This window comes from Arachis ipaensis, chromosome B4, assembly GCF_059453495.1.
Source record: "Arachis ipaensis isolate K30076 ecotype BB chromosome B4, ASM5945349v1, whole genome shotgun sequence".
Taxonomy (NCBI): domain Eukaryota; kingdom Viridiplantae; phylum Streptophyta; class Magnoliopsida; order Fabales; family Fabaceae; genus Arachis; species Arachis ipaensis.
In genome coordinates, this window is record NC_142439.1 from 128,493,106 (window position 1) to 128,519,612 (window position 26,507).

At 33.2% G+C, this 26,507-nt stretch overlaps 2 protein-coding genes and 1 pseudogene across 5 annotated transcripts; all 3 read right to left on the reverse strand.

Annotated features, from left to right (window-relative positions):
* Positions 1–8,978: 8,978 nt before the first annotated feature.
* LOC107637000 (uncharacterized) lies at positions 8,979–11,815 on the reverse strand. The gene is made up of 10 exons (XM_021121659.2): positions 11,628–11,815; positions 11,489–11,539; positions 11,295–11,393; positions 11,146–11,205; positions 10,855–10,992; positions 10,715–10,765; positions 10,530–10,628; positions 10,393–10,452; positions 10,172–10,293; positions 8,979–10,049 (listed from the first exon to the last, which is right to left on the reverse strand). The coding sequence occupies exons 1-10, from the start codon at positions 11,694–11,696 to the stop codon at positions 9,470–9,472; spliced, it is 1,329 nt and encodes a 442-aa protein (XP_020977318.1). The 5' UTR covers positions 11,697–11,815; the 3' UTR covers positions 8,979–9,469.
* Positions 11,816–12,458: 643 nt separating this feature from the next.
* Positions 12,459–19,570, reverse strand: LOC107639776 (pentatricopeptide (PPR) repeat-containing protein). 3 transcript variants are annotated; one of them, XM_088485333.1, is made up of 7 exons: positions 17,049–19,557; positions 15,935–16,175; positions 15,794–15,844; positions 15,605–15,703; positions 14,940–14,999; positions 14,661–14,782; positions 12,459–13,860 (listed from the first exon to the last, which is right to left on the reverse strand). In XM_088485333.1, the coding sequence occupies exons 2-7, from the start codon at positions 16,040–16,042 to the stop codon at positions 12,828–12,830; spliced, it is 1,473 nt and encodes a 490-aa protein (XP_088341459.1). In that variant the 5' UTR covers positions 16,043–16,175; positions 17,049–19,557; the 3' UTR covers positions 12,459–12,827. The 3 variants fall into 3 exon arrangements, with proteins under 3 accessions (XP_088341459.1, XP_088341458.1, XP_020977319.2); XM_088485332.1 differs by having other exon boundaries at positions 12,459–13,920; XM_021121660.2 differs by lacking the exons at positions 12,459–13,860; positions 14,661–14,782; positions 14,940–14,999; positions 15,605–15,703; positions 15,794–15,844 and having other exon boundaries at positions 16,131–16,175; positions 17,049–19,570.
* Positions 19,571–21,883: 2,313 nt separating this feature from the next.
* Positions 21,884–26,045, reverse strand: LOC107637002 (uncharacterized; annotated as a pseudogene). Its single transcript, XR_015881007.1, has 11 exons — positions 25,970–26,045; positions 25,646–25,771; positions 24,911–25,014; positions 24,721–24,807; positions 24,372–24,574; positions 23,830–24,006; positions 23,722–23,740; positions 23,501–23,628; positions 23,346–23,405; positions 22,915–23,036; positions 21,884–22,258 (listed from the first exon to the last, which is right to left on the reverse strand). The product of XR_015881007.1 is annotated as an uncharacterized LOC107637002 (transcript).
* Between the last annotated feature and the right edge of the window lie 462 nt (positions 26,046–26,507).

Sequence of the window (26,507 nt, forward strand, 5' to 3'; positions counted from 1 at the left end):
GTTTAATAGGAGAACTAACTTTCTTCCTTGGTCTTCAAATCAAACAAACTCCTAGTGGCACTTTTATTCACCAAGGAAAGTATGCTAAAGAATTAATCAAGAAATATGGCCTAGAAAATTCCAAACCTATGGAAACTCCAATGCATCCAAATACTAAACTTGAAAAAGATGAAAACGGTAAAGATGTGGATGAAACACGGTATAGAGGAATGATTGGCTCACTCATGTATCTTACCTCCTCTAGACCGGACATTGTTCAAAGTGTGGGTGTATGTTCAAGATTTCAATCTCATCCAAAAGAATCCCATCTTTCAGCCGTAAAAAGAATCATTAGATACATTAAGGGAACAAGTGATTATGGCTTATGGTATCCTAGATCTAATGACTTTTGTGCAGTAGGATTTTGTGATGCAGATTATGCGGGAGACCGGGTAGATAGAAGGAGCACCTCCAAAATGTGTTGCATCCTTGGAAGCTCACTTAACATGTGGTCAAGGAAGAAACAAGCCACAGTTGCTCTATCCACAGCTGAAGCTGAATATATATCTGCCTCTGCATGTTGTTCTCAATTAATTTGGTTAAAAACCTAGTTAGAGGATTACAAATTAAAGATCAATAGTATACCTTTGTTTTGTGATAATATGAGTGCTATTAACATCTCTAAAAATTCTGTTCTGCACTGAAGAACTAAGCACATTGAAATTAAATATCATTTTATTAGAGAACATGTGCAAAAGGGTACTATTGATATTCAATTTGTGAAATCCGAAGATCAACGTGCGGATATTTTCACTAAACCTTTGTGTGAGGATAGATTCTGTTCATTAAGGAACAGCCTGGGAATGATAGATTTAAATTCTGTTGATAATTTGTAATTTTTGATGAATCTATTGGTTTTGTCTCGTAGGAAACCAGGAGACAAAAGTGAGGACGTGATGAATTGGCATTGATACAGGGGAGACTAATTCAGATATTAATAATCATGGGCCCCACCTAATCCTTTTTTACCTCAGTCACAACCCTGGCCCGTTTTGAGTTCCTCAGTTATTAATCAATTTTTTTTGGGAAGTTGTCATATCAAATCTTGTAGGAAGGAGTTGTTGTCAAATCAAATCTTTTCCCTTCCCTCATCCCTTGATTCTAGGAGCTAACCTTTCAGTTTTTAATTTTAAATTCTTTCCTTGTTGATAACTGCGCATAACCCTCTCTCTCCACTCAACTTAATGGTCATTAACCACCTAATCTTCTCTCTCTACTCAGCATTTAATGCTTCCATAACCTCCCACCTCTCTCCACTCTTCGGCCCCTCCTCATCGTCCCTCTCCCTTCTTCATCTTTCATAACATGAAAAAGAAGGTTGCTCCAAGAAAAAGTAGCCGAACCCATACACCAAAAAAATCCTCCATTCTCAACCCCTCAAATACACACACATACATTCATATACACTCCACATCTTCTTCATCCCCCTCACCTTCCTCTAAACAAATAGACACCATGAGAAGAAAGGTGACAGCAAAGAAAACTTCATCCAGAAGAAAGCTGGGAAAAGAAACAGATCCAATTAAAGAAGAAGAGGAGGAATCTCAGTCGTCCTTACCACACTCACCTCCAAAGAAATCTACTCCTCATGCTTCCGGAAGAAGTTCACAGCACACAAAAGGTTACGCTCTACGTGACACCAAGGAACCACCAAATTTGGAATCCCTTGATTTCAAAAACAAATACAACAAAGGTCACTCACATTTTGACCCAGCTAGATTCAATTCCTGTGCCTCTTACGAGTTTCATAAAGAAGTTCTGAAGAAACGTCACTTGTGTGCATCTCACATAGTGAACTTGGAATCTCTTTCTGCTAAAGGCATTAATATTGCTTCCCTCTTTGAAAATCTGAAATGGACTCCACTGTTCAATATTCAGAAACCGGTGTACCCAACTTTGGTTCGTGAATTCTATGCGAACATGAGGCTCATTGATGGTGTAATTCATTCTTATGTCAAACGGGTTCATATGTCTCTAAACAGAGAAACAATCAGTACTGCCCTTGGATATGTTGATGAAGGCGTAGCTGCTTACATGACTGAAAAATGGGACTCGCAAGTAGGGGTTACTTACCAAATTGCTGTGAATCAAACTTGCGAGAACTTCTCTGCTTTGGATGGAACTATTCTGACCCACAAGGCACTTGGCTCTGAGCGAGCACTCATTCACAGAATCATCACTCACATTCTGATGCCTCAAAGTGGTTCTTACCACAGAGTAACCGTTTTTGATACTTTAGTGCTTTTTGCTATTATTACTTCATCCCTTATTTCTTTTGCATATCTCATGGTGAGGCATATGTGGGATTGTGTTAGAAGTAACAAAAAGGCTAATCTTCCCTATGGCATCTTTCTTACATCTATTTTTGAATATTTTAATGTTGATCTAACTAATGAAAATGTAGAGAATAAAGTTTCCACAATAAAGGGAGGATGAGTTTCGGGCTCTAAGAAAAGCAAAGGGAAACGTTCTGTGCCAACTACATATTCTGATAGTGATCTAGAAAGTCGCCCTATCGAGCCAGCAAAGGTTGAGAATCCATTAAAGAGGTCCTCACTGAGTTCTCCAACATGTCAAAATTAATGGTGCAATCTTACAAGGCTACTCGAAAACAGGCATATGAGAATGAAAAGGCGTGGATCAAATGCGAAGAGAGAGTGAATCTAACGATTCAGAATCTTGAAGAGGAAATGGGGGCTGCCGATGCGGATGATGCATCCGGTTCTGAGTACAATTTGTCTGATGATTGATCTATTGGTTTCTTGTTGAACTCTGGTTACTTTTTGTTATTTTGGTATTCTGTATGCTGTTGGATACTCTGGACCACTGTTATTTTTGTTAAACTCTTGGATATTCTGGTTCTGGTTAAATTGCATATCATTGACATTTGTTCTTGCAGGTTCCCCTTTGATGACAAAAGGAGGAGAAAATTAAGAAAATTGAAAAACAGGGACTGAAATCATTTTTAATTCATGATCACCCCTGTGCATAAACTCTATATTCTAATGTTTATGTTTTGATTGAAATGCTTGCTGCTGTATTATGTTTCATTGATTATGATTTGTCTTGGTTAAAATATTTGATGTATTTGGAACTTAGTTAGGTAATGATAATTCTCCTAGACTCTGATATGTTGGATATTTTTGGTGCTCTAATATGATTCTGCTTAGGTGAAAATATTTTTTTTTTTGCTGTAAACTGATAATTTATGCACAGATATGATGGCTGGAAAATGTTGTTCATTTAATCAAATTATTTGGCAGAAAATTGTTTGAAATTATAATTTGTGTTTTTGGTTGCTATGTACTCTGTACTCAAGCATTTTGTTTGTATTGAGCAAAAAATCATTTATATGATAACAAATAAGTTTTGTTTATCACTCTACCTCTGCTCATAAATCAAGCCATTCAACATTTCAAAATACCATATGTTGAATACATGGTGGCTTTAGGCTTGATAAAACATGTTACAGAAAATACTTCCCTTGATAAAATGACATATATTTAGGGGGAGCTATGTAACAGTTGAAAAGGGGGAGGAGTTCAAATCTTCAAAGGGAGTACTCTAAACTCTAAACATTTTCCATTTCAATTTTTAATAATGTTTGTCATCAAAGGGGGAGATTGATGTGTTTGAAAAACTCCAAATTAATTTGATGATGATCAAACATTATTAAATTCATTACTTACAACATTATTAATTTGATTTTAATTAATATTTACTAATTAATAATTTTGTTACTTGCAGATTTTATAATTGGGCCGAAAGAAAGAAAAATTAGCAAGCCCAATATGAAGTCTAAAGTGCAGCCTTGGAACAAAATGATTCAATTATTGTGGCTGAAACAATATTTTGTTAGTTGGGCCAGTATATTGTTGAAACAAGCCCATTTAAATCTTTGCTACTAAGACCAAAGCTTGGTCCGAAACCAATATTGGAAGAAAGCAAAGTCTCATGCTCTCAACGGATCCCACTTTTAATTTGTGATGGATTCCAAATTCAATTAACTTGAATTAACTTGCATTGGAAACATGAGAGAGAAAATTTGAAATTGATGTGATTGCTATTATTTCTTCACACGCTATTATGAAAAAGAAAAGTGGTTTTTAATTAAGTGTAATTGATTCTATTTCCTTCTTTATTTCATTTGGAAGCTATTTTGCTCTCTTCTCTCTCATCTCTCTTCTTGCTTTTGGTCACTTCACAGAGAAAAATAGAAGCTAAGGCAAGTTATCAGAGAGTAGAAGAAGCTAGTAACAAAGCCATTGTGATGATGGCATCAAGAAAAAGTAAATCTGAAGTATGGTGTGGTTGAGATCTTTGCCACTTATGGTAAGAAGTGGTGAGGAAGTCTCAAGCTCTCCATAACCAGAAATGGAGAAGATCCATTCAGTCAAAGGAAGAAGATCCCTTGCAGGGATGGCTCGTCTCTACCTTTGCTCAACCACTACAGGAGGTAGCTACTGTAGCTATATGGAGGATGAGGCAGAAGTTAGAGCAGGAGGAGCTGTCATCATCAAGAACTCATCAAGGGCCAGGAATCCTTCTTGGAGTGCAAGTCAAGATGGAAGGCTCGGATTGATGAAGCTTGGTGTAAAGGGAAGACACAGAGGTAATTGCATGTTGGGTTTTACATTCGGTTTCCTCTCCTCTCTCTCTCTCTGGTCGAACCGATTTTGGTTTGAAGAAGAAGAAGTTTAGCTTGGTTCAACAGTTTCAACCGTGGAGGCTTCCCCTTCTATAAATAAGGGTGAACAGCCAGGGCTTGAAGCAAGGAGTGAGAGTGCAAGGCACAGAGTTCTCATAGCTACCTAAGTTAACAGAAGTTCTTCTCCTTCAATGTTCTTCATTTTGTAATTTTTTTGTTTAGTTTTGTCTGTCTTGAGTCTCATGGAAAAAGGCAAACAGTGAGGTTTGTATGAAAAAGCCATAGAGCGGAAAAAGGCAGAGTATACAAAATTAAAATAAAAAGCCATAGATGTCCTAGAAGTCCTTTGTACATCTGTGTTGTGTTTCATGATTCTGTGGGAATCCCCTTGCAAGTTGGGTTAGCACTTAGCAGTTGAAACCTTGGTAGGTGACCAAGTCAAGTTCAGGGTTGGGGATAGATTTTGGACTTATCCCGGATAGGAAGGGTAGTTCCTAGGGAGAATTGGTGTATGTAATCATGATGATTATAGTGAAATTCTATCATTGTTGTGATGGAGACTGGATGTAGGCTGCATTGCACTTGGTAGCTGAACCAAGATACTTTGTGGTGTGATTCTCTCTCTCTTCTACTCCATTTCTGTTTCTGCTGCATAGGAGATAAAACTGAAAAATATCTCTTGCCTGGTTACGAGATAAAAAGAAAAAGTCTCGTGGCTAGGTACGAGACAAAAAGCAAAAAATCTCCAGAAGTTATTTTAAAGGCCAGCAAGTGTTATTAAGCGAAAAAGGGGCTAAGATTCAACCCCCTTCTCTTAGCCACTGATAAACCATCAATTACTAGGTTCAAACCTATGATGCACGGACACTGACACGGACACGGGACACGACACGGTACGGGACACGTCGACACGCGAATTTTATAATTTTATAAGATACGAGGACACGTATACATATAAAAGATAAAATATTTTTTAGATAAATTGTAATGATATTTTGATATTTTATTGGTATTAAAATATAAATTAAATTTTAATATCTTATTTTAATTATATCAAATATTTAAAATATTTTTTTCTTTTAATAAATAATAGTATATACTACATATAAATTTATTTCAAAAATATATGTTAAGAATAAGACTGGACACGCTGACACGTGATGGTCCGGAGAAGAATTTTTTTATTTTCCATTAAGACATGGTTAGACAGAACAGACACGTATGTCAAACAAATATTAGTAAGTATCGTATTCAAAATATGTTTGACACGCAGACACAATAACTCAGCAAAATGTCCGTACTTTATAAGCTCAAACTAAGAAAGTAAAAAAATAGTTAGCCCATATTGCAACATCATAATACAACAGAAAAAAAATTTCCCAATAGCATCACATATTGCGTTAACAACTTTAATAATTTGTGTATTTTTCAATTAAAACAAACTTCTAATTTATATATTTTTTATTTTGGGTTCAACTAGGCCAGACCGAATAACCCAAATAACCTTGGCCATAACCTAATTGAATAATTTAGTCATGAATCTTCAAGCTGGACCGGCCATGAACAAACCCTACCAAATTTTAGGAGAAATGATTGATAACATTACATAATTTCTTTCATAATGCTATCAAATAACATTTTCTATATAACACACACACCATATATATATATATATATATATATATATATAGAGAGAGAGAGAGAGAGAGAGAGAGAGAGTTTTTGTAGTGTAGAAAAGTTTGTGGAATTGTGGTTAAGTCCTTACACTAATTAGAAGGTTCTATTGAATTGCTGGCTTATTAGGAACTTTAATCATCATTAGAATGAATGGATGAAGTAGTGGGACACAATGATACACAAAAAATAATATTTAGGAGTTACGGAAAAGAAAATTATTTAGCGAACGAATGAACAAATAGAAATATTTGAGGTCTTAAAAAAAATACTATAATTTAAAGTATAATGGAAAGAAGAATCATTATAATTTAAAGTTTAAATTAACGAGTCATATAATAAAATCACAAGAGTGGATGAGAATATTTGTATGAGTAAACGATCGATAAAATATTTTCGAATTAGTAAATGCTAATAGATGTATCATCCAAATTTATTAATGATAAAAATTAAATATCTTTAATAAATTTTAAAATAAATACGATAAAAATAGCAAAAAAAAGTATCATTTATTTTACAAATAATAAATGATTTTTATATTTGACAAACTAGTTATGATTTTGATTTAAAATTTTGTAAAAATATATGAATAATTATTTAAAAAATACATGCAAAAAAAGAATAAATTCGATCTCCAGATTTTCTTTTTATTTTTTAAAACTATTTTTGGTGATTTAAAAACTACAAAATATATCTAATTGTAAAATCACAAACTTTTAAAGATAAAAATGTTATCTTTTAATCCTAATTGTCAAAAATTATATCAAAATTTGACCTTTGAATTTTTTTCGAAAATATATATTAAACTGTTGGGTGCTTTTATTGAATTTTAAAATATTTTAGAAATAATATTTTTGTTGTGAACAAATTTAAATAATACTTTTATCAGTAATTTAATAAATTAAAGACATTTTTAATAGTTTGAATCTAATAATATATAATCTGGTGGTTTTGTTAATAAAACCATAAAAATCATCTACTATATATAAAAGCAAGTGATTTACCGCAATAAAGATTGTTGAGGTGAAAACTGAAAATAGAGCTATTAGCAAGATTTTCACATGGATTTTAATAAAAATAAAATAAAATAAAAACAATAAATAAAAACAAGTATAATTTAAAGTGTGAAAATTTCTAGTGGAGAAATAGCTCGTATATATTAAACATGTGTATGATGAGGTCGCCACTATAACCATAATAATAAGATTGCAAGTCAACTTTAATTTAAGTCCTCATTCTTTTAATTTTTATTTTATTCTTTTACTTTGATCGATCTTATTAGATGTACTTTTTGAACATATCCAAGAGGAGATGCCACAATTATAATAAGTGCCTTGTGTTACAATATCCAATATCGTTTCAATTTAGGAGGACAAACTAGAAGATAAATGAGAAGCCATAATTTTTAAAAATGAAGATTTGCATCAAATATATTCTTAACTATTAAATTTATGTCTATTTTGTTTGGATTCAAGATTCTTCTTATAAAATTATTGCTAAATTTATTTTAAATTAGTAGTAAATTTTTTAAAAATTAGTCGCTATGAATATATTTGATACAAATTAAAAATTTTTGAGACAAAATTAAAATAAAATAAAATTTAAGAATATTTTAAAAACTTTTAATAAATTTCAAGGACAAAAAATATATTTTATTCTAACAAATAATCATAGTCAGTTTTATTAATAGTTAATAGTTTAATACAACTATTTATACCAATAGTAATCTCAAAAAAGAAAAGTAAAGTTAATACAAGTGACTTTACAAATACAAATGATTAGACATAAGGATTACTTTAAAGTTTAAACGATAACAAGAATAAAAATAACGTTGAGTATTTGGAACATTCACTTCAATGAAAATTCTTCATGGCCATAAATCTGCCCCCCCCCCCCCCTCTCTCTATTTCTTCCTAACACTTTCCCTCTTATGTGCAATTTATTTGAATCATGTCCAAAAAACATAAGAGACATCTGTTTTTATAAGTAATGATTAAAAGAAAAACTTCTAATAGTCAACAGAAAAGTATTAAATATAAAGAAAATATAATGCATTTAAAAATTTATAACTACAAAAGTATTCAAGACATTTTGTATATAGTACCTGCAAGAATTATAAAAATTTAAAAGAATGCGTTAAGAGGATATGTAATATTAGCATTAGCATATAAAACCATTATGTCAGCTAAATCTTAGTTCAGATTCGGAATATACGTGACAATTCTAAATTTATATATTCATTTATAATAGTCAAAACATGATTGGAAACTGGAGCTACAAATGAAGTTTTTCCTTAACTTGTGTAATTTTGTTATTAACTAATCATTACACATTATTTGCTTTAAAAAAAATTAATAAAAAGAAACCATCAACAACATGCCAAGGAAAACATGGCATGAAGAACCATATGAATGATACTCCAACCAAAGGAAAAAAAAACATATGAATGATATATAGTATACTATTTAAATACCTTGAATATAATTTTGTTCATATCCTAACTACAATTTAGTCAGAACTAAAATAAATGAAGTCCATTCAATACTCTACAATATCAATGTTTAAATTTACATTACTATCTACTCGATTTCTGTGAGGTCGGACATAGCAACATGAACATATAACCCTATTTATTTAAATAGGCAACTAACCCTTACAATATCTCTTACTCATCTAAAAAGGAGATATCAATAATCTTCCTAACAAAAAGAAGCACAAACCCACCATCAAAAGTAAAATTACTCTAAAGATGATTATTGATTCTATATCTACACTTATAAATACCCTGATATCCTCAGATATTTTTCGAACTCTAATCTACATAAAACCAGCTTAAAATCCTTACTAACTTAAGTATCCACAAGTACCACCTGCATCTTTACTTACAAAGAACTCGAACAACTTCAACTCACCAGAAAAGATGTTGGATACACCCCAAAAAAGAGTTTTGACCTGACATTTAGGCCCAAAATACAATTTCAGAGAACCCATAAAAAATTCCATAGGGTGAGAATAGCAAGAGACTAATCAGAAAATATACATGACAATATCAAATACATTATACCGAGTTTTTTCATCATATATATGCAGACATTCCAAATTACTCCCTCAATTGAGAAGCAACAATACTTGCCGTTCATTGCCTTCGCCGGCAGCAGCACTAGAAGGATTTCTCTGACTCTCAATCTCCGAAACATTCGAATCATTCAATGCGCAGCCACAACCTTGAGAAAATAAAAGATCAGCCGTTCTGATTTTGCGTCCACATTGGCTATCCTCAACAGTTTTTTCGATGCTGCTATAAGATGGCAAGTGAGGTAAGGCTTCATGATCAGGTGTTTGAGCATACTCAGTTTCTTGTGTATTGACATCAATTTCATCATCAAACTGCCTATTGTCACAGTCCGGACAAGATATTTTCTCCAAATCAATATTCTCTTCGTCATGACTTGCGCAACACTCAATCTCAAGACCCTGCTCAGTACCTCTGCCATTTCCCTCCACCATAGCTTCCGCGCCAACATTATCAACTTCTTTTTCTTTGCATGATATTTCTCCATCCATATCTACAAAAGTACTCTCAAAGTTCTCTTCATCTTCAAGAGTACTCTGCATAGTCTTTAATTGATTAGTAAACAACATTTGTATCAACTCAGTAGTGGAATCAAGGGCTTGTAGTTGTGTTTCGCTGCACAAAAGTGAAAAATCTAGAACCTCAATAGAATATTATACAAATAATATTTTCAAATTCCAGATGCACTTTGATCATAATAATAATAATAAAAAAAGCTAATAATAATGAACTCTTACTGAAGCATAAGTCTTTCGTTGACTCCTCTTAACCTCTGCCTCTCAGAATCAAGATCTCTCATTGTCTCACCTTTCTCAAGCTCAAGAACAGAAGCTTTATTCCATACTTCTTCTCGCACTGCCTAGTTAAAATCCAGCACCAAATTTGTTTATAGTCAAATAATTAACATTTTAATGTAATGTAATCTTTGCATTCAATGACATTAACTTCTGATATCTACCTTTTCGCTCTCAAGCTCTTCCCTTAATATTCTTGCTTCATCTTCAAGTTCTTCTATTTTCTGTTCCATAAATTAGCTATATGTGCAGCTTCAGCTAAATATTAACAAAATAAGGTAATGTAAAATTATCTGATTACCTTCATTCCATTTTCTATGGTTAGTTTCTCTTCATGTATTTGCGTTTCCAACTGGCGAACCCTATTATTCGAAGCATCTAATATTTGTTTAGTATGATCCTGCAATCGAAAGAGACAAATGTTGTTACAAACTACATAATTTGTGACCTGTCTTAGAGATTAGCAACTGAAAATCAGAACCATACCAGCTTGGACCTCAAGGTTTCGACGAGCAAACAGTTTTCTCTGTCCAATTCCTACAATATATAAAAGGAAAAACCTGTAAGCTCCAGATTGTAAATATGATTATTAGTTTTGTATTAACTTAGCATTAAAACTTTCAAACCTGAAGCTTTATAGTTGCTTCTTGTAGTTCTTTTTCTCTTGTTACGGCATCATTAGAAAGTTGTCTTATTTCCACTTGTAGCCCCAACAACAAAGTAGCAGTTGAAAGCAGCTGATCGCTCAGTTGCTTTCCGTTCGCCTGCCAAGGACATTCGAATAGAGAAACATAACAAAGGAGGAAGAATATAACATAGAAAAATAAAGAAAGAGAATCAATTAGAAAGTTGAAGTGGCAACATATTATCAATGAATTCCTTTGCAAATCTCACTAGAAGCAAATAAATAACATTACCTTTTCACTCTCAAGTTCTCTCCTTAGTCTTCTTGTTTCTTGTTCAAGTTCTTCTACTTTCTGCTCCACAAATTAGCGATTATAAAAAATAATACAACAAATCAGCTTGCATCAATTAAAAAAATAAAACAAAATATCAGATTGATTGCCTTTGTTCCATTTGCAGCGGTCAGCTTCGTCTTGCTTAACTCGGCTTCCAACTGGCGAACCTTATCATCAGAGAGAGCTAACTGTTGCCTAACATTTCCCTGCAACAGAAAGGAAGGAATGAAGGGACAAATCTCCTTACACGGAGCGTAAGCTGTGGCCTGTGTTATGCTAACAACCAAAAGCAGAACCATACCAGCATGGACTCCAAGGTATTGATCTGCTGAGATCTTTCATTAACTAACCTCTGCAATATATAAGAATGGGAACAACTTGTTAGCTTCTCATACTAGAGAGAAAAGGTTCATACTACTCTAGAATAAAAACTTTCAAACCTGAAGCCAATCTATTCGATTTTGTAGGGCTGCTCCTTGAGCCCTGCAACTACTATGATCATTTCCCATGGCAGGCTTTGTATTTGATCCACAAATTTGCTGCAATTCTTCTAACTGATCAAGGTGAAATTTTTCAATGGACTCTTTAGACTCATGCTAGTTCCATGAATCATACATTATGCATGAGATTTTAGCTTACAAAACAATGCAAACAAGAATTATCTTTAAATTATACATTTGTTTTGGAATCCATCCAATGGTATAGATAGTAGTTAAGGTTAGCATATGCTTTTCTTTTATATTAAGATTACAAAATAATATATGCGAAGAAGAATACGTAAAGGTTAATAGCACATTCTCTGTCTTTCTAAAAGGAAAGGTCATGAACCAGGACCAGATACATTACGAAGTGGTAATAAACTAATAATTAATAACTGCCTGTGCCATTCTTTGCCATGGGTGTGAAGGTTTTCAATCAAATTCCTTCGTCAACATTGCCTCAGCTTCCGTAGCAAGGCTTCTCCACCGGAAGGCTGCTGCCATGACACCTCTGACGGCTGCAGAACACTATTGGGAGCCGTGCTGTTCGGATCCAATTATCATTGGTGTTGCACTTATACAATTAGTTTTTATGTTTATTGGAAAAAGTTTATTAGGTTGATTAAGTTGGCCATCTCACTAGGCTAGGACATTGCTCAAGGACGCTTACAATGATTTTTACTTGATTATCTACTAATATAAGCTCTACAAGTAGCCATGTTTATTGTTACATACTTACATGTATGCCTCATTCAGCATATTACTTGCTTTGATAGAACATTCCTGACAAGGTCATGCAAAGTGATGAAGATCTATATGAATGACAATAACATTCAGTAAAGTGTCTTACATATAATATAATTACAGAGGGAGAGAGAAGAGACTAATCACTTATGTACATGAGATCTCTGAAGTATATACCCACGTATGTATATATGTAGGTATGTATATACATATACACAATCCCCAACTTTAAAAGAGGTCCAGTTTTCTTCTGTTGATTCATCACCTCCGTACATAGCATCCATCCTGGTTATGATTCTTCTCACCATGGGAATTACCCTGGGTTTCCATAAGATATTGATCTAACTTCTGCATTGACTCGATCATTGTTGCCACAAATATTAGTAGTATCATATGCAGAAACTCCAAACTGCTCCCTCAAATCAGATGCAAAAATTCTTGCTGTTCTTTCTGTCCGGCTGCAGCAGCTTCAGGAGTTAAAAGATCAGCTGTTCTAACTGCTTCTTCAGCTTTGTTATCCTTGGTTGTTTTATCAGTTTCTATAGGAGAACATGGTAGCAATAAATGTAAAACTTTGTGATCAGGTATTTGAGCATGCTCCTCAGTTTCTTGTGCATTTATACCCTCATCAAACTGTCTAGTGTCCATATCCAGTGGGCCACTTTCGTTCAAATCAATATTCTGTTCACTACGATCTCTACAACTCTCAGTTTTGAGAACTGGCTCGGTACTTCCGGCATCTCCTTTTATCATGGATGTTTCTGTGCCAACGTCACTATTAGAACCAAAGCCACCTCTAACATCATGGTCATGATCTGCACAGTTGAACTCATGTGTATTTTGGCGTTGTTCTCCTCTTACATCAGAATCATTCTTACTAGTGACACGTCCTTCATTGATTGAACTTTGAATTTGGTCTTCTTCATGTGTATTTTGGCATTCTTCACTTCTAATATCAGAATGACTCTTCTCAGTGCTACTTGCTTCGTTGGTTGAAGTTTTAACTTGATCTGTTTCATGTGTCTTTTGGGATTCTTCACTTCTAATATCAGAGTGATGCTTCTCAGTGACACTATCTTCGTTGGTTGAAGTTTGAACTTGATCTGTTTCATGTGCATTTCGGCATTCTTCACTTGTAATATCAGAAGGATGCTTCTCAGTGACACTTGCTTCATTGGCTGAAGTTTGAACTTGATCCACCTCTTTCATATTTCGGTGTTCTTCACACTTTTTATCAGGGTCATGTTTCTCAAAGACACTTGCTTCATTGCTTGAAACTTGAATTTGATCTCTGTCATCGTGCTTCTGCACAGTAGTAGCCATTCTTGCCTTAACATCATTGTTACTATGTTCCTCAGTAAGCTGTTTTTCTCTGCCTGAGGCTCCACTGACGACTCCATTCTCTTCGTCTTCAAGAGTTCTTTGCATAGACTTTAATTGCTCCTGCTGCCTAGCAAACAGTATTTGTATCACCTCACATGTTGAATGAAATGCCCGAAGTTGTGTTTCCCTACATAACATCGTTGAACAGTAGTGGTCTAAAATTCTAATATCACAATGAAGTAAGATGCAGGTGAAGAAGTTGCATCATGAAGCGGAGGTGTAAATCAGCATGTAAAGTGACTATTATACAGAAGCAATTTATGAATACTGCATTCAGAAATTTTCATTGAAATAACAGAGTAAGAGTAGAGTGTATATATAAAAGAAATGTTTAGTAGTGCATATTCTAATCAAGACAACATAGTTAACATCCAGAAACCTGCATTGTTGTTTAGGCTAAGATCATACCTCTCAAATTAGTAGTCAAGAACTATAGAAATAGAACCTTATAATTTTGTGGTCAATTATTGATAGAGGAAGGGTGTATAAATAGAACAATTATTTTTAAGTAGCAATAACTCTGAAGTTTTCACTAAATAAGGCTCCCCAAACCCTACCCTTTTTTATGTCTATTTCTTTGTCCATTACATTTCATTTCCGTTTTTCAGAGTAGTTCAAGAAAATCCAATCAAAACCTATGAAAGTATACACTATTTATGATGATTCTAGTTAAAATTTCCTATTCTTATCAAATATTACTCATGACGCAAATTGTTAATGCAACGAAAAAGAAACAAAGACGCTGGAAGAAGTATTGCAACTTGAGTCTACATTGGAAAATAAGATGATCGTCTTTACTCATTCAACATAATTTTCAAATCATACGCATCCCATTATTATAATAAATAACAAGAAATAATGCCTTACTGAAGCTTTAGCCTTTCCCTGGCACCTCTTAACCTCCGCCTCTCTGAATCAAGATCTTGCATTGCAGCATTTATCTGAAGCTCAAGAACAGAAACTTTGGAGAGTGCTTCTTCACGAGCTGCCTAATAACAATGGCAATGAAATTTCTTAGATTCAAATAGAGAGGCTTCCTCTGCAGTCTCATTGAAATAAATCAATAATGTTACCAACATGCATGTGCGAAAAGCATACACAATTTAACTAAAATAAACTTTTCTATTAAAACATTCTGATACCTACCTTTTCACTCTCAAGGTCTTTCATTAATCTTCTTTTTTCCTGATCAAGTTCTCCAATTTTCTGCTCCATGAAATACCATGTATGTTCAGCTAAATATTAAACAAAACATGATAAAGGCAACATGATACTCACCATGAATAGGTTTAAGAGTGTGCCATAAAAAAACAACAAAAAGAAAAAGGTTTAATATATCTGGAGATGCCCATAGTTTCCCTCAAGTTTCATTTAGATCCATATAGTTTAAAAGTTTGTAATTAATTCCATATATTATACAATAAATTTTAATCAAGTCCCTATAACTTAAATGTTTTTAGTTAAGTCTCTATATTTGACAAACATTTTTTAACAGGTCTCTTTAGTATAAAACTTTTGAGATCAAGTCGCTGTATTGTACCAATGTTTTCAAGAGAAAAACAGGGATTTATCATCCAGTATAGGAGCTTCATTGCAAATTCGTTTAACCAAAGGGGCTTGATTTAAAAAACATGTCAACAGTATAGGAAATTGACTAGAAATGCTTAAAGTATAGAGACATGACTTGATTAATTATTCTTATATGATATAGAAACTTGATCCCAAACTTTTAAACTGTAAGGATGTAATTCATAATCGAGTACAACTATAGGTGTCTCTGGAGTAACCAAACAAAAGAGTTACCAGACTACCTTTACTCCGTGTGCAGTGGTCAGCCTCTCTTCATGTAATCGGTTTTCCAATTGGCGAACCTTACTATCAGAGACAATTAGCTTCTTCTTGGTATCCTCCTACAACAGGAAAGAACGAAGTGAAAAAAGTCTTTATAAAGTACATAAGTTGTGGATTTCTTATGTCAACAACCAAAATCTAAACCATACAAGATTTGACGTCAACATCTCGATGAGCAAACGCCTTTCTCTCTCAGACTCCTATAATATACCAAAGGGACAGACAGCTTGTAAGCTTCTTAAAATGTAGAGTACAATTTCTTATTCCTTTATTATTAAGAACTATCAAACCTGAAGCTTATTTATTGTTTCTTGTAGCTCTTTTTCTCTTTTAGCAGCAGCATCAGTGAGTCGTCTCCATTCCTCGTGTTCCCGAGAAACACTTGAACCGTTTCCCATGGCAGGTTTCTGTTCTGCGGTTACTCTGTCAACAACCCCTAGCTAGTTTCTTCTGTTTCGGATCCACAGTGTTCTTTATTGCTTTTAATAGTTAAGGTAATATTTTGCAATGGATTCTTTGTGATTTTAATTCCTGTACAATAAATCATAAATTAGGCACCACGCTGTAGCTTGCAAAATAACAAAAAGAATAAGTCATTTCTTTTAGAATCAACAGAATACAGAGAAAGATGTTATGAATCAGATATGCTTTTCTTTTAGATTAAACATTTTTTTAGAATCTATAGCATGCTGAATTAAAGATCACATATGCTTTTCTTCTAGGTGAAGATTACACACTAATAGAAACAAAGAAAGAATAAATTAAGACAGTTGTTGAAGGATTTCATATAAATTTCTTGACAAGACAAGAAAAACCATTTTTATTAGGTTTCTGAATTAATAAAAGATAGATTTGTTACAAAATTTGTTTTGAACTCTAAAACCATTCATCAATATTCAACAACCCAAACAGCACCAACAAAACAACATCGTTCAACAACTTGCTTAACTTCGTCTTGTCTTTTAAGAATAAGCCCATAACATTATAAAACAATGTAAAATTCTAATGACCCTGCAAAAGTTGATATATATATATATATATATATATATATATATATATATATATATATATATATATAGCTTCAAGCATAAGATGCAAACACTATAAATAGGATTTCAACACTGAATTTGGGATTCTCTCCCAAGTGATATTCTTCACTCCTTAGTTTCAGATAGGATGGGAGTGTCAATGAGAGGAACAAAATGCTATTTGTTGTTTAATAAAATTCTGTTGGAGTTTATTTTTACCATAATAAAATTTAAAAGTAACTTAACTAATGATCAGAGAGGAGTATTTTTTAAAAGTACCCATGGAGGACATTGTTAACTTCCACCATATTGCAGGTTTATTCACATCTACCTCGCCATATCTTAATTGAACCATAGCAACTAGCAAGTATAATACCTTTCCTTTATCTCACCAGAAATCCCCACAATTGCATATGCCATTCTTAAAATGATGGAATCGACTTGCATCTCTCACTATTATCTCCCTATTTGTTATGAGTGCCATAAACTTTATTGCAGAATGGCAGTCAACACAAATTCTCAGATTTTTTGTAACTAGAATGGGCTTGGAGGGGCTGATATTAAGAAGTCCAAATGCAATGGCTATTTTTTCACTATGATATAGGAGAATCTGTTCTTTCTCCTCTTCTTCAACATCATGGAGAACAAAATTAGAATCTGCACTGTATCCCAGCCTTTTCATTTGCACTAGCAGCTCCTGTAATTTTTTATTTATGGATGCTGATTGTGGATGAGATTGATCCCCGCCAATAAATCCATGGATTATGCCAGAGACCTCAACCCAACTGCATCCTGGGCTTTTCTTGTAACCTTGATGCTGTTGTATTGTTCTGATTTGTGCTGCATCATCCCATCTCCCAACAGAGCTATAGATGTTTGACATAAGAACAAAGTTTCCTGTACTTTCAGGTCCCAGCTTCTGGATCCTCTTTGACACTTCTTCCCCCATTTCAATATTTCTGTGGGTCCTACATGCAGCAAGCAATGAACTCCATACACGAACATCAGGCTCGAATGGCATCCTTTGAATAAAGATGTATGCTTCATCCAAATTTCCTGCTCGGGCGAGAAGGTCCACCATGCAAATATAATGTGCCATTCTTGGAGTGATGCTGAACTCTTGGTTCATGGCATTAAACCAATATTTCCCTTCCTTGACAAGCCCTGAATGGCTGCAGGCAGATAAAACAGCAACAAAGGTCACATCATCTGGCTTCAAGCCTGAAACCTGAGACTCATGGAATAAAGAAAGTGCCTCTGTGCATTGCCCGTGAATACCATAACCAATTATCATTGTATTCCATGAAACCACATCCCGTTTATGCATCCTATCAAAAACTTTCCTGCTGATATGAATCTTTCCACACTTTGAGTACATGTCAATAATGGCATTACAGATGGACGACTCTGACGTGAAGCCCCGAATGACTGAGTATCCATGGCAACAGGCCCCATGTTGTAGAGCAGCCAAATGTGAACAAGCTGGTAGAAGGGCCATCATGGTTGCCAAATCTGGTTCAAACCCAGACAACTGCATCTGGCGAAAAATAAGTAAAGCCTTCTCAGCATGGCCATTTTGCACACATCCTGACATGATACCACTATATGAAACTGTATCCTTTGAGGTCATTTCCTCAAGAAATCCGACTGCATCCTCCATCATCCCACACTTAGCATACATTGATATGAGTGAGTTTCCTACCGTTGTATCTAAGTCCATCCTTGATTTAATCATGTAACAATGTAAGCTTTGCCCTTTGTTCAAATTAGTAAGCTTAGCACAAGCTCGAAGTATGCTTGCAAGAGTAACTGGTGTAGGGTTTAACTCATAAACATGTACCATCTCATCAAAAAGGGCCAATGCATTTGTCATGAAATCACAAGCAACATATCCTCCAATCATAGCAGTCCAACATATCTCATTCTTTTGCTTCATCCGATCAAAAATCTTCCTGGCATAAGATAAATGATGGCATTTAGCATACATATCCAAAAGACCAGTTCCAACAACAACACTGTCACTGAACATTTTCCTTAAAGAGTAACCATGGATTGCCTTTCCCTGGCTTAATGCATTAGCTTGTCCAACTGTGGGTAGAACTGCTACAATAGTTGAAGAATTGGGAACTATTCCTGCTTGTTGCATTTGTACAAGTAACTCCATAGTTTCATTGTGAAGTGTATGCAGTGAAAACCCAGCAATGATGGCATTCCATGCCACAATATCCCTGCTGGACATACAATTAAATAAGGTTTGTGCTTGAAACAAATCTCCACATTTGGCATACATGTCAACCAAGGCTGTGCAAACATAAACGTCCATTTCGAGACCAAGTTGCTCGGCATGCTTGTGGATTTCTTGCCCAACTTGTATATCTTGCAGAGCCGAACAAGCTTTGAGAATAAAAGGGAAAGTGAATTTATTGGGTGTCACCCCAAGTTGCAACATCTTATAGTACAAATCTATGGCTTGTTGAAAGGGTCCATTCCAGGCATAAGCTCTGATCATCATGTTCCAACAAACAACACTTGGGTTTGGAATTTTCTCAAACACTTGGCGGGCAAGTTCGACTTCATTACATTTAACATAGAGATGAGTAAGCTTGTCAAGGATAATGGAGAAATCTTTGATATTAGAATTGTTCTTAATGATATGTTGATGTATAATCTTCCCTTGAGAAAGAGATTTGGATTGGATGCAGGATTCAAGTAGGGCCACGTACCAATGATTTGACTCAAACTCATCTCTCAACTGGAATCTATTAAAACATAATCCAGGAATTACCTTTTTAAAACCTGGAATCTTCAACTTGTCCCCTACTTTTAATAGAAACATGCTTGCCTTAAGAGATTCACCATTATACAAAGAAACCACAAAGAGGAGTGGGGAAGGAGAGGAAGATTAAACAGACATAGACAAAAATAAGGTTATTTATTTATTTATTTTGGTTCTTAGCTGGGGTGTTTGCGGTGCGGTTTGAATCGGTTTTGAGTCAAAAACTCATCTGATCCGACCACTAATTTTACTTCTGGTGCGGTTTAGATTGGATGCTATTTTTAAAAAAAATCCGATCCGGATCCAATTTCAAGCAGTTTGAATTGGGTTGGATTTGTAGTTTTATAAATTAAAAAAATTAAATATATATAATAAGTCTCAACATCAAATTTTAAATAATCAACAATAACATAACAAATCACAACAATATCTTAAAAAGTCAACAATAACATAACAATAGAAATAAAATTATAAATTAGTTAAAATAAATAAATAAATAATATTTTGAACATAAAATATTTATTAAATAATAATACATAAATAATATAAAATATATAAAAAATTGAACATGTTATAAGTATAATTATAAATATAATAATAAAATAATAATATTATAGTACATTGTGCGGTTTGAATTGAATTGGATCCATTATGAAAATTAGATTCGAAATCCGATCCGATTCAACGATTTGCAAAAATAGAATCAAATCAAATCCGAATTAGTGCGGTTTTAATCAATTTTCAATTTAAATTAGATTAGATAAGCAATTTAATTTAAATCAGTTTGAATTTAAACACCCTCATTTTTAGTACAACACATTTGGAAAGTGTTTGGTTGAGTTTTGACTTTTTGACAGCCGACGCAATTAGATCCTGTTGAAGTCAGGTTACAAAACTTTTCTAGAAAACAACGATCACAAAAACAAAAAGAGTAAAAATAAGAAAAGAGAATCTATTCATTTATAATTTATAATATGTAAAAGATTATAACAAATTATCAGGAAAACTTTTTACATTTTTTTTTGACAAAAGTCATTTACGAGAAGGTAAAGGAATAGTGTGTCCAAATAGGAGATTTTTTTCTAATATAAATTATGTAAAATATTTATTTTTTAAAATTTATTTTTGAGCTTTATTTATTGAAATGTATTTTTTTGTATTTGAACAAGTTTATCGCTTTGCAGTTCGCCTTACTACTGGCGATCGCCTTATATTAAATTGAGTTTGAAAAGTTAACAATAGTAAGTATTATTATTGTCTCCAAAATACATAAGAGTATAGGAATAAGTCATATTTTATTTTTAGAAAATAGTTATTTTTTAATTTATAATTAAAATTTTTTTTGTTAAATATGGTTTATTACGATGTATTTATGTATTTTTTGGAGACGATGATACGTATTTTATTGATTTTTTTATATAATACAACAAAAAATTATAGTTCAATAATTAAAAAATCTATAGCCAATGAGTTATAACTCAAATGGCATAGTCTCTCCATACTCAATTAAGAGGTTGCGGGTTCGAGTTTCCTATTTTTGGTAAAAAAAAAATAATTAAAGAATCTATAAGAAATATAACTTGAATTAACTAATTTTAAATTTTTACCAAAATTGTGTGAGAGACAAAAAAAAATTTATAAGAAAAATAAAAATTTACATAAAATAACCATAATTCTCCTTATCAAAAAATAATTATTTTTGCCCTCACTATTATAGTTTTTTGGATTTGATGGCAACTATTATCATCGTCTAAAAAAATACATAGGTACACCGAAATAAGCTATATTTAACAAAGATTTTTTTAATTATAAATTAAAAAAAACTATTTTCCAAAAGTAAAATACGACTTATTCTTGTGTACTCTATGGATCAGAATAATTAATTGAACGATTATTTAAAAGATTTTTCAAAAATATAAAATTAATTTAAGATTCAAATATCTAATTTAAAAATATTTTTTGTTTATCAATTCTTTAGAGGATCTTAAATGTAGACCAAAATCCCTCTAAAAATATACAGCAAAAAAAAAACAAATATCAGATTTTGTAAAACTAATCTTTTAAACTACCTATCATCACTGTTGATTATATCAACATTGTTTATAAACAATCTAATGTATCTTTAAGTCACCAAAAAAAATCTGATTAATTATGGTGTTCTAGATAATTAAAACACTTTTCAGTTTTTTATCTTTCTTTTTAAATATAATATCTTCCTTTTAAGTTTTTTTTTTTATTTTTTTATATATCTTTCTCTAACCACTCCTACATGATCAGTTTTGGTCAAATATTTTTAAGATAAAATTATAAAATTTAAAATTCAAGTAAAGATATCATTATGACTTGTTCTTAATTAATTTAAATCAAATTTCATCCTAATAAATTTGATATGATATGATTAAATTTAAATCAATCAGACATAATTAATAGGTAGTTCGCTTCCCTTAAAGGCTTAAATTATGTTCCACTCCTCTTTCTCTTCTTGAATATTTTAAGTCTTGGCTTTCAAACAAGTAAGTCATGCCTCTCAGTGACACTAGCTTCATTGCTTGAGGTTTCTACTTGATCTCTATTGCGCTTCTGTGTAGATGCAGTTGAGCCTGCCTTTGCAGTATTTTTGCTATGGTATCCTGCAACTTCTCTCTCTTCCAGGGGTTCCGCTGATAACTCCATCCATATCTACAGAAGTATTCTCGTAATTCTCTTCGTCTTTAAGAGTTCTCTGCATAGCCTTTAATTGCTCCTGTTACTTAGCAAAGAGTACTTGTATCTCCTCAGTAGTGGAATAAAATGCCCGTAGTTGTGTTTCCCTGCATGACATCAATGAGCTTCAGTGGTAAAATCAAAGCATAATGCGGGTGTAGATGTTGCCTCTTAAAGTTAAAGTGCCGATCAGCATTTAATACAAACAGTGCAACGATGCAGCATGTTAACCAACAGGGACTACTAAACAAAGCTGATTAACTTAGCATGAATGACATATCCAACAGATGAATACCAGGATCCACAATTTTTACTGCAATGACATTGTTGAGTAGTCCATTCTAATAAATAAAACAAAAACTATTCAGCCGCGGTCCTACTTTTATTTAGGCTCAATTGTTCTGCTAATTGCTTTCATATTCTTGAAGATGTTTATACATCCTTTATTCTTCAAATTTTCAGGATAGCCAAAATCCATTCAGAATCTATGATAGTAATGTTCACATAACCATAATATACACACTCGTAAATAATTCTAATTAAGAAGTCATAGAATTCCCGTTCCTATCTATTTTAATCACCAATTTAAGAAAAAAAATGTTATATGTAAACTGTAAAGCAAGCCAAAGAATTACAGTATTCAGGTAAAGTAGCCCATGCTAGGATATCCTCTAATATTCTTTTATACATACAGATTCATCTTTACATAATTTTCAAACTACAGTTGTCCAGTGATCATATTAAACAGAAACTTGTTCCTTACCGAAGCATAAGTCTTTCCCTGGCACCTCTTAACCTCCTCCTCTCAAAATCTAGATCCCGTATTGCGGCATTTATCTCAAGCTCAAGAATAGAAACTTTAGCCCATGCTTCTTCTCAAGCTGCCTGCTAACAACAGCAACAAATATTTTCAGTTTCACATAAAGAAACTTCACCACCAAAAGAAAAGAAGTAAGAGCTAAAAAAAATAAATAACAGATAGAATAGAATAAGGGGGGTATTGAATTAGAAAGCTAAAGCAACTTATTAATTAGAATTTATCAGTCTAGCAACATATAAATAAGATACTGTCATACTCTGAAGTCACATAGAAATAAGTCATTAACAGTAACAGCAATCGGTGGAAAGCAGACATCATTTAGACAAACACCTTTATACAAAAACATTCTTGGAACATGAAATTCTGATATCTACCTTTTCACTCTCAAGCTCTTTGCTTAATCTTCTTGTTTCCTCTTCAAGTTCTTCTATTTTCTGCTCCATGAATTTACATTTTCGTTCAGCAAAATAGTAAACAAATCCAAAATATGAAAAGGGGACATAATACACACACAAAACCATATGATTACCTTTGTTTGATTTGCAGTGGTCAGCTTCTCCTCATGCAATTCAGTTTCAAACTGGCGAACTTTATTATCAGACACAACCATCTTTTGCCTAGTATCCTCCTGCAACAAAATGGAAGGAAGGCACAAACCTATTTATGAAATACACAAGTTGTCGCCCATTGTAGGCTAAACATAAGCAGAATCATATCAGTTTGGACCTCAAGGTTTCAACTAGCAAACACCTTTCTCTCTCTCTGACTCCTACAACATACAGAAAGAATGACAGCTTATAAGCTTCAAAAGTAAAGGGAGTACAGTTTCTTACTACTTTAGCGACAAAACCTTCAAACCTGAAGCTTATTTATTGTTTCATGTAGTTCTCTTTCTCTTCTTAAGGCAGCATCAGTGTGTCGTCTTAATTCCTCTTGAGCCTCAGACTATCAGTTGTGGCCTTTTCCCGCTCATATTTTCGCTGAGTCCGCTCGTCATCTAATTGTTCCTTGAGTTCAGCTATATTTACTTTCTGACTGGAGGAGCAAGTGAGAGGGACTCAATTATCAAACATACAGCTAGTGTAACCAGGGTGGGGGCAAAAGGTTTAATACTTAGCATGGTACCAAAAGGTCCATCCTCCTCCAACAGTCAATACTAAAATTCATCCCCAGGATGTTACACACAAGAATATAGACACATGTACATAAGCACTAAATCATTCCACATTGCCAATTCTCATTGCAATATAAAAATCAGTCAATCAAGGATCAGTTCAAGCTCAAACTACATAAAAATGAACAACTTCACTCCTATGACACTTGCATCAACCATTGAGGACTAAAGTAGTGAAGAACTCAACAATCAAGAATTAAATAGCTCAGAATTATATAGATCATACCTGCTTATTATAGCATTTGCTTCAGCACATGACTGCATAGAAGCACTCAGCCTTTCATTGAGGTCTTCGATGGCATATTTCTGTTCAGCAGTTACTCTATTAACATCACCTAGTTCCTTGTATTTTAGATCTACACTTTGTTGTAATTCTTTTAATTGATCAAGGTAACATTTTGCAACAGACTTCTTGGCTGATTGTAATTCCTATAAAATGGATTGTGGATTAGGTAAGACATTGTAGACCATATATTGATATAACAAAGAACAACTTGAGATTGAACATTTTATTTTAAAATCTGCATGCAGAGTTTTAGGAGAGAACATAAATTGAAAATACATCAGCTACATACACTTTCATGACGATCAGCAGCAACACGGTTGTCATTACGCAAAGTATCAATTAATACCACCTGATTCTCCAACTGCTTCCTCAGCTCCTGCCAAGAATAAGATAGGATACAATTAACATGAGGAAAAAGAAGGGAAAGAAAGGAGGAGTTTACAGTGCTTAGGATATTGCATCCTTTTAAATTAACGTACTGTGTTTGATCTTTGAAGGCTTCGAAAATCATCAAGAGAAATGGGACCTTCGGGGGCACCAATGCCTAAGCCTTTCAATCTCTTGCTTTCAGAGGCACAACCCTCTATATATTCAAGATAAGAAAAAGTAAGACAGAAATTTTAAAAGCACCACAAACTCAAATAAAACAAGGATTTGAGTTACACACAAGAATATAGACACATGTACATAAGCACTAAAGTAGCACACCAACAGAACTCTTGGCTTAACTTTGATATCCAGATTTCCGTTGCTTATTTATTTTTGTAGCTTGTATTCCCCTGATTTGACTATACTCTCATTAGCAATAAAGCACCGTCAAATGGATAGTATAATGGAAAATCTCTAAAGCTTCTACTGAAATCAATTTCACAAAGACCTGAAGTTTTAATGTATATCCGAGTATTCAACTTGACTGTATGTACCATGGTCTGTGCAGGAAGAAATTTTTGGCCCAGTTCTTCTTGTGATGGAGGTAGGTCTGTTTGTCACTCTCACCCTTGTTATAGTGAGAAAATAACAAAAATTCAATTCTTGTAAAAGTTTCCCTGATTCAAAGCAATTGACCTCCTAACTTATTATTGATGTTCAAATTGTGGATAATTGTTTCTAATCCAAATTTTGAACAACTTCACTCCTATGACACTTGCATCAACATTAAACACTAAAGAATCAAGAATTAAATAGCTCAGAATTATTATATAGATCATACCTACTTATTATAGCATTTGCTTCAGCATATGACTGCATAGAAGCACTCAGCCTTTCATTGAGGTCTTCGATGGCATGTTTCTGTTGAGCAGTTACTCTATTAACATCGCCTAGTTCCTTGCGTTTTATATCTACATTTTGTTGTAATTCTTTTAATTGATCGAGTAACATTTTCGATTAGCAGCTGCATTATCTGGCATGGGGGAGGACAAAAGCACCTCTCGATATGTAAAATCTGTATAAAAAGATACGAAATATTTTTTGAGGGAACCAGAAAACCTGAAATCCCATTTATTAAAGAAAAATTGATAACTGGAAAGCATTCATACCGTGCTGAGGAGGAGCAGCAAACGATATAATATCACCATTGACAGCAGGACCATTCTTTTTTATAGAATCAACCATTTAATCAAATCAAATCAAAATAAATAGGAGTAATCAATAGTTACAGAAAAAGAACAATTAAATGAAGAAAAGGTGCCAATCCTAATTAAAAGAACAATTAGACGAAAGATTTATGTTTTCCAAACAAATTCTTATTTTCTGATTTTTTTTATATATCTTTCTCTAACAGATTCTTATGTGATCAGTTTGGTCAAATCTTTTCAAGATAAAATTATAAAATTTAAAATTCAACTAAAGATATCATTATAGACTTGATTCTAATTAATTTAAATCAAATTTCAATTAGATATGATATGATATCATTGGATTTAAATCAATCAGAATATAATTAAAGATATCATTATAGACTTGATTCTAATTAATTTAAATCAAATTTCAATTAGATATGATATGATATGATTGGATTTAAATCAATAAGAACATAATTAAATCGGTAGTTCGCTTCCCTTAAATAAAGTTCCA

Excerpts from the sequence above, each read along its gene's own strand:
- LOC107639776 (XM_021121660.2), bottom strand. The coding sequence starts at position 19,508 with ATGTTTCTATTAAAAGTAGGGGACAAGTTGAAGATTCCAGGTTTTAAA.
- LOC107637000 (XM_021121659.2), bottom strand. The coding sequence starts at position 11,696 with ATGGGAAATGATCATAGTAGTTGCAGGGCTCAAGGAGCAGCCCTACAA. Across the intron at positions 10,629-10,714 it reads AAACCTTGAGGTCCAAGCTG|GATCATACTAAACAAATATT; the intron begins GTATGGTTCTGA and ends TTTCGATTGCAG. Across the intron at positions 10,453-10,529 it reads CCATAGAAAATGGAATGAAG|AAAATAGAAGAACTTGAAGA; the intron begins GTAATCAGATAA and ends TTTATGGAACAG.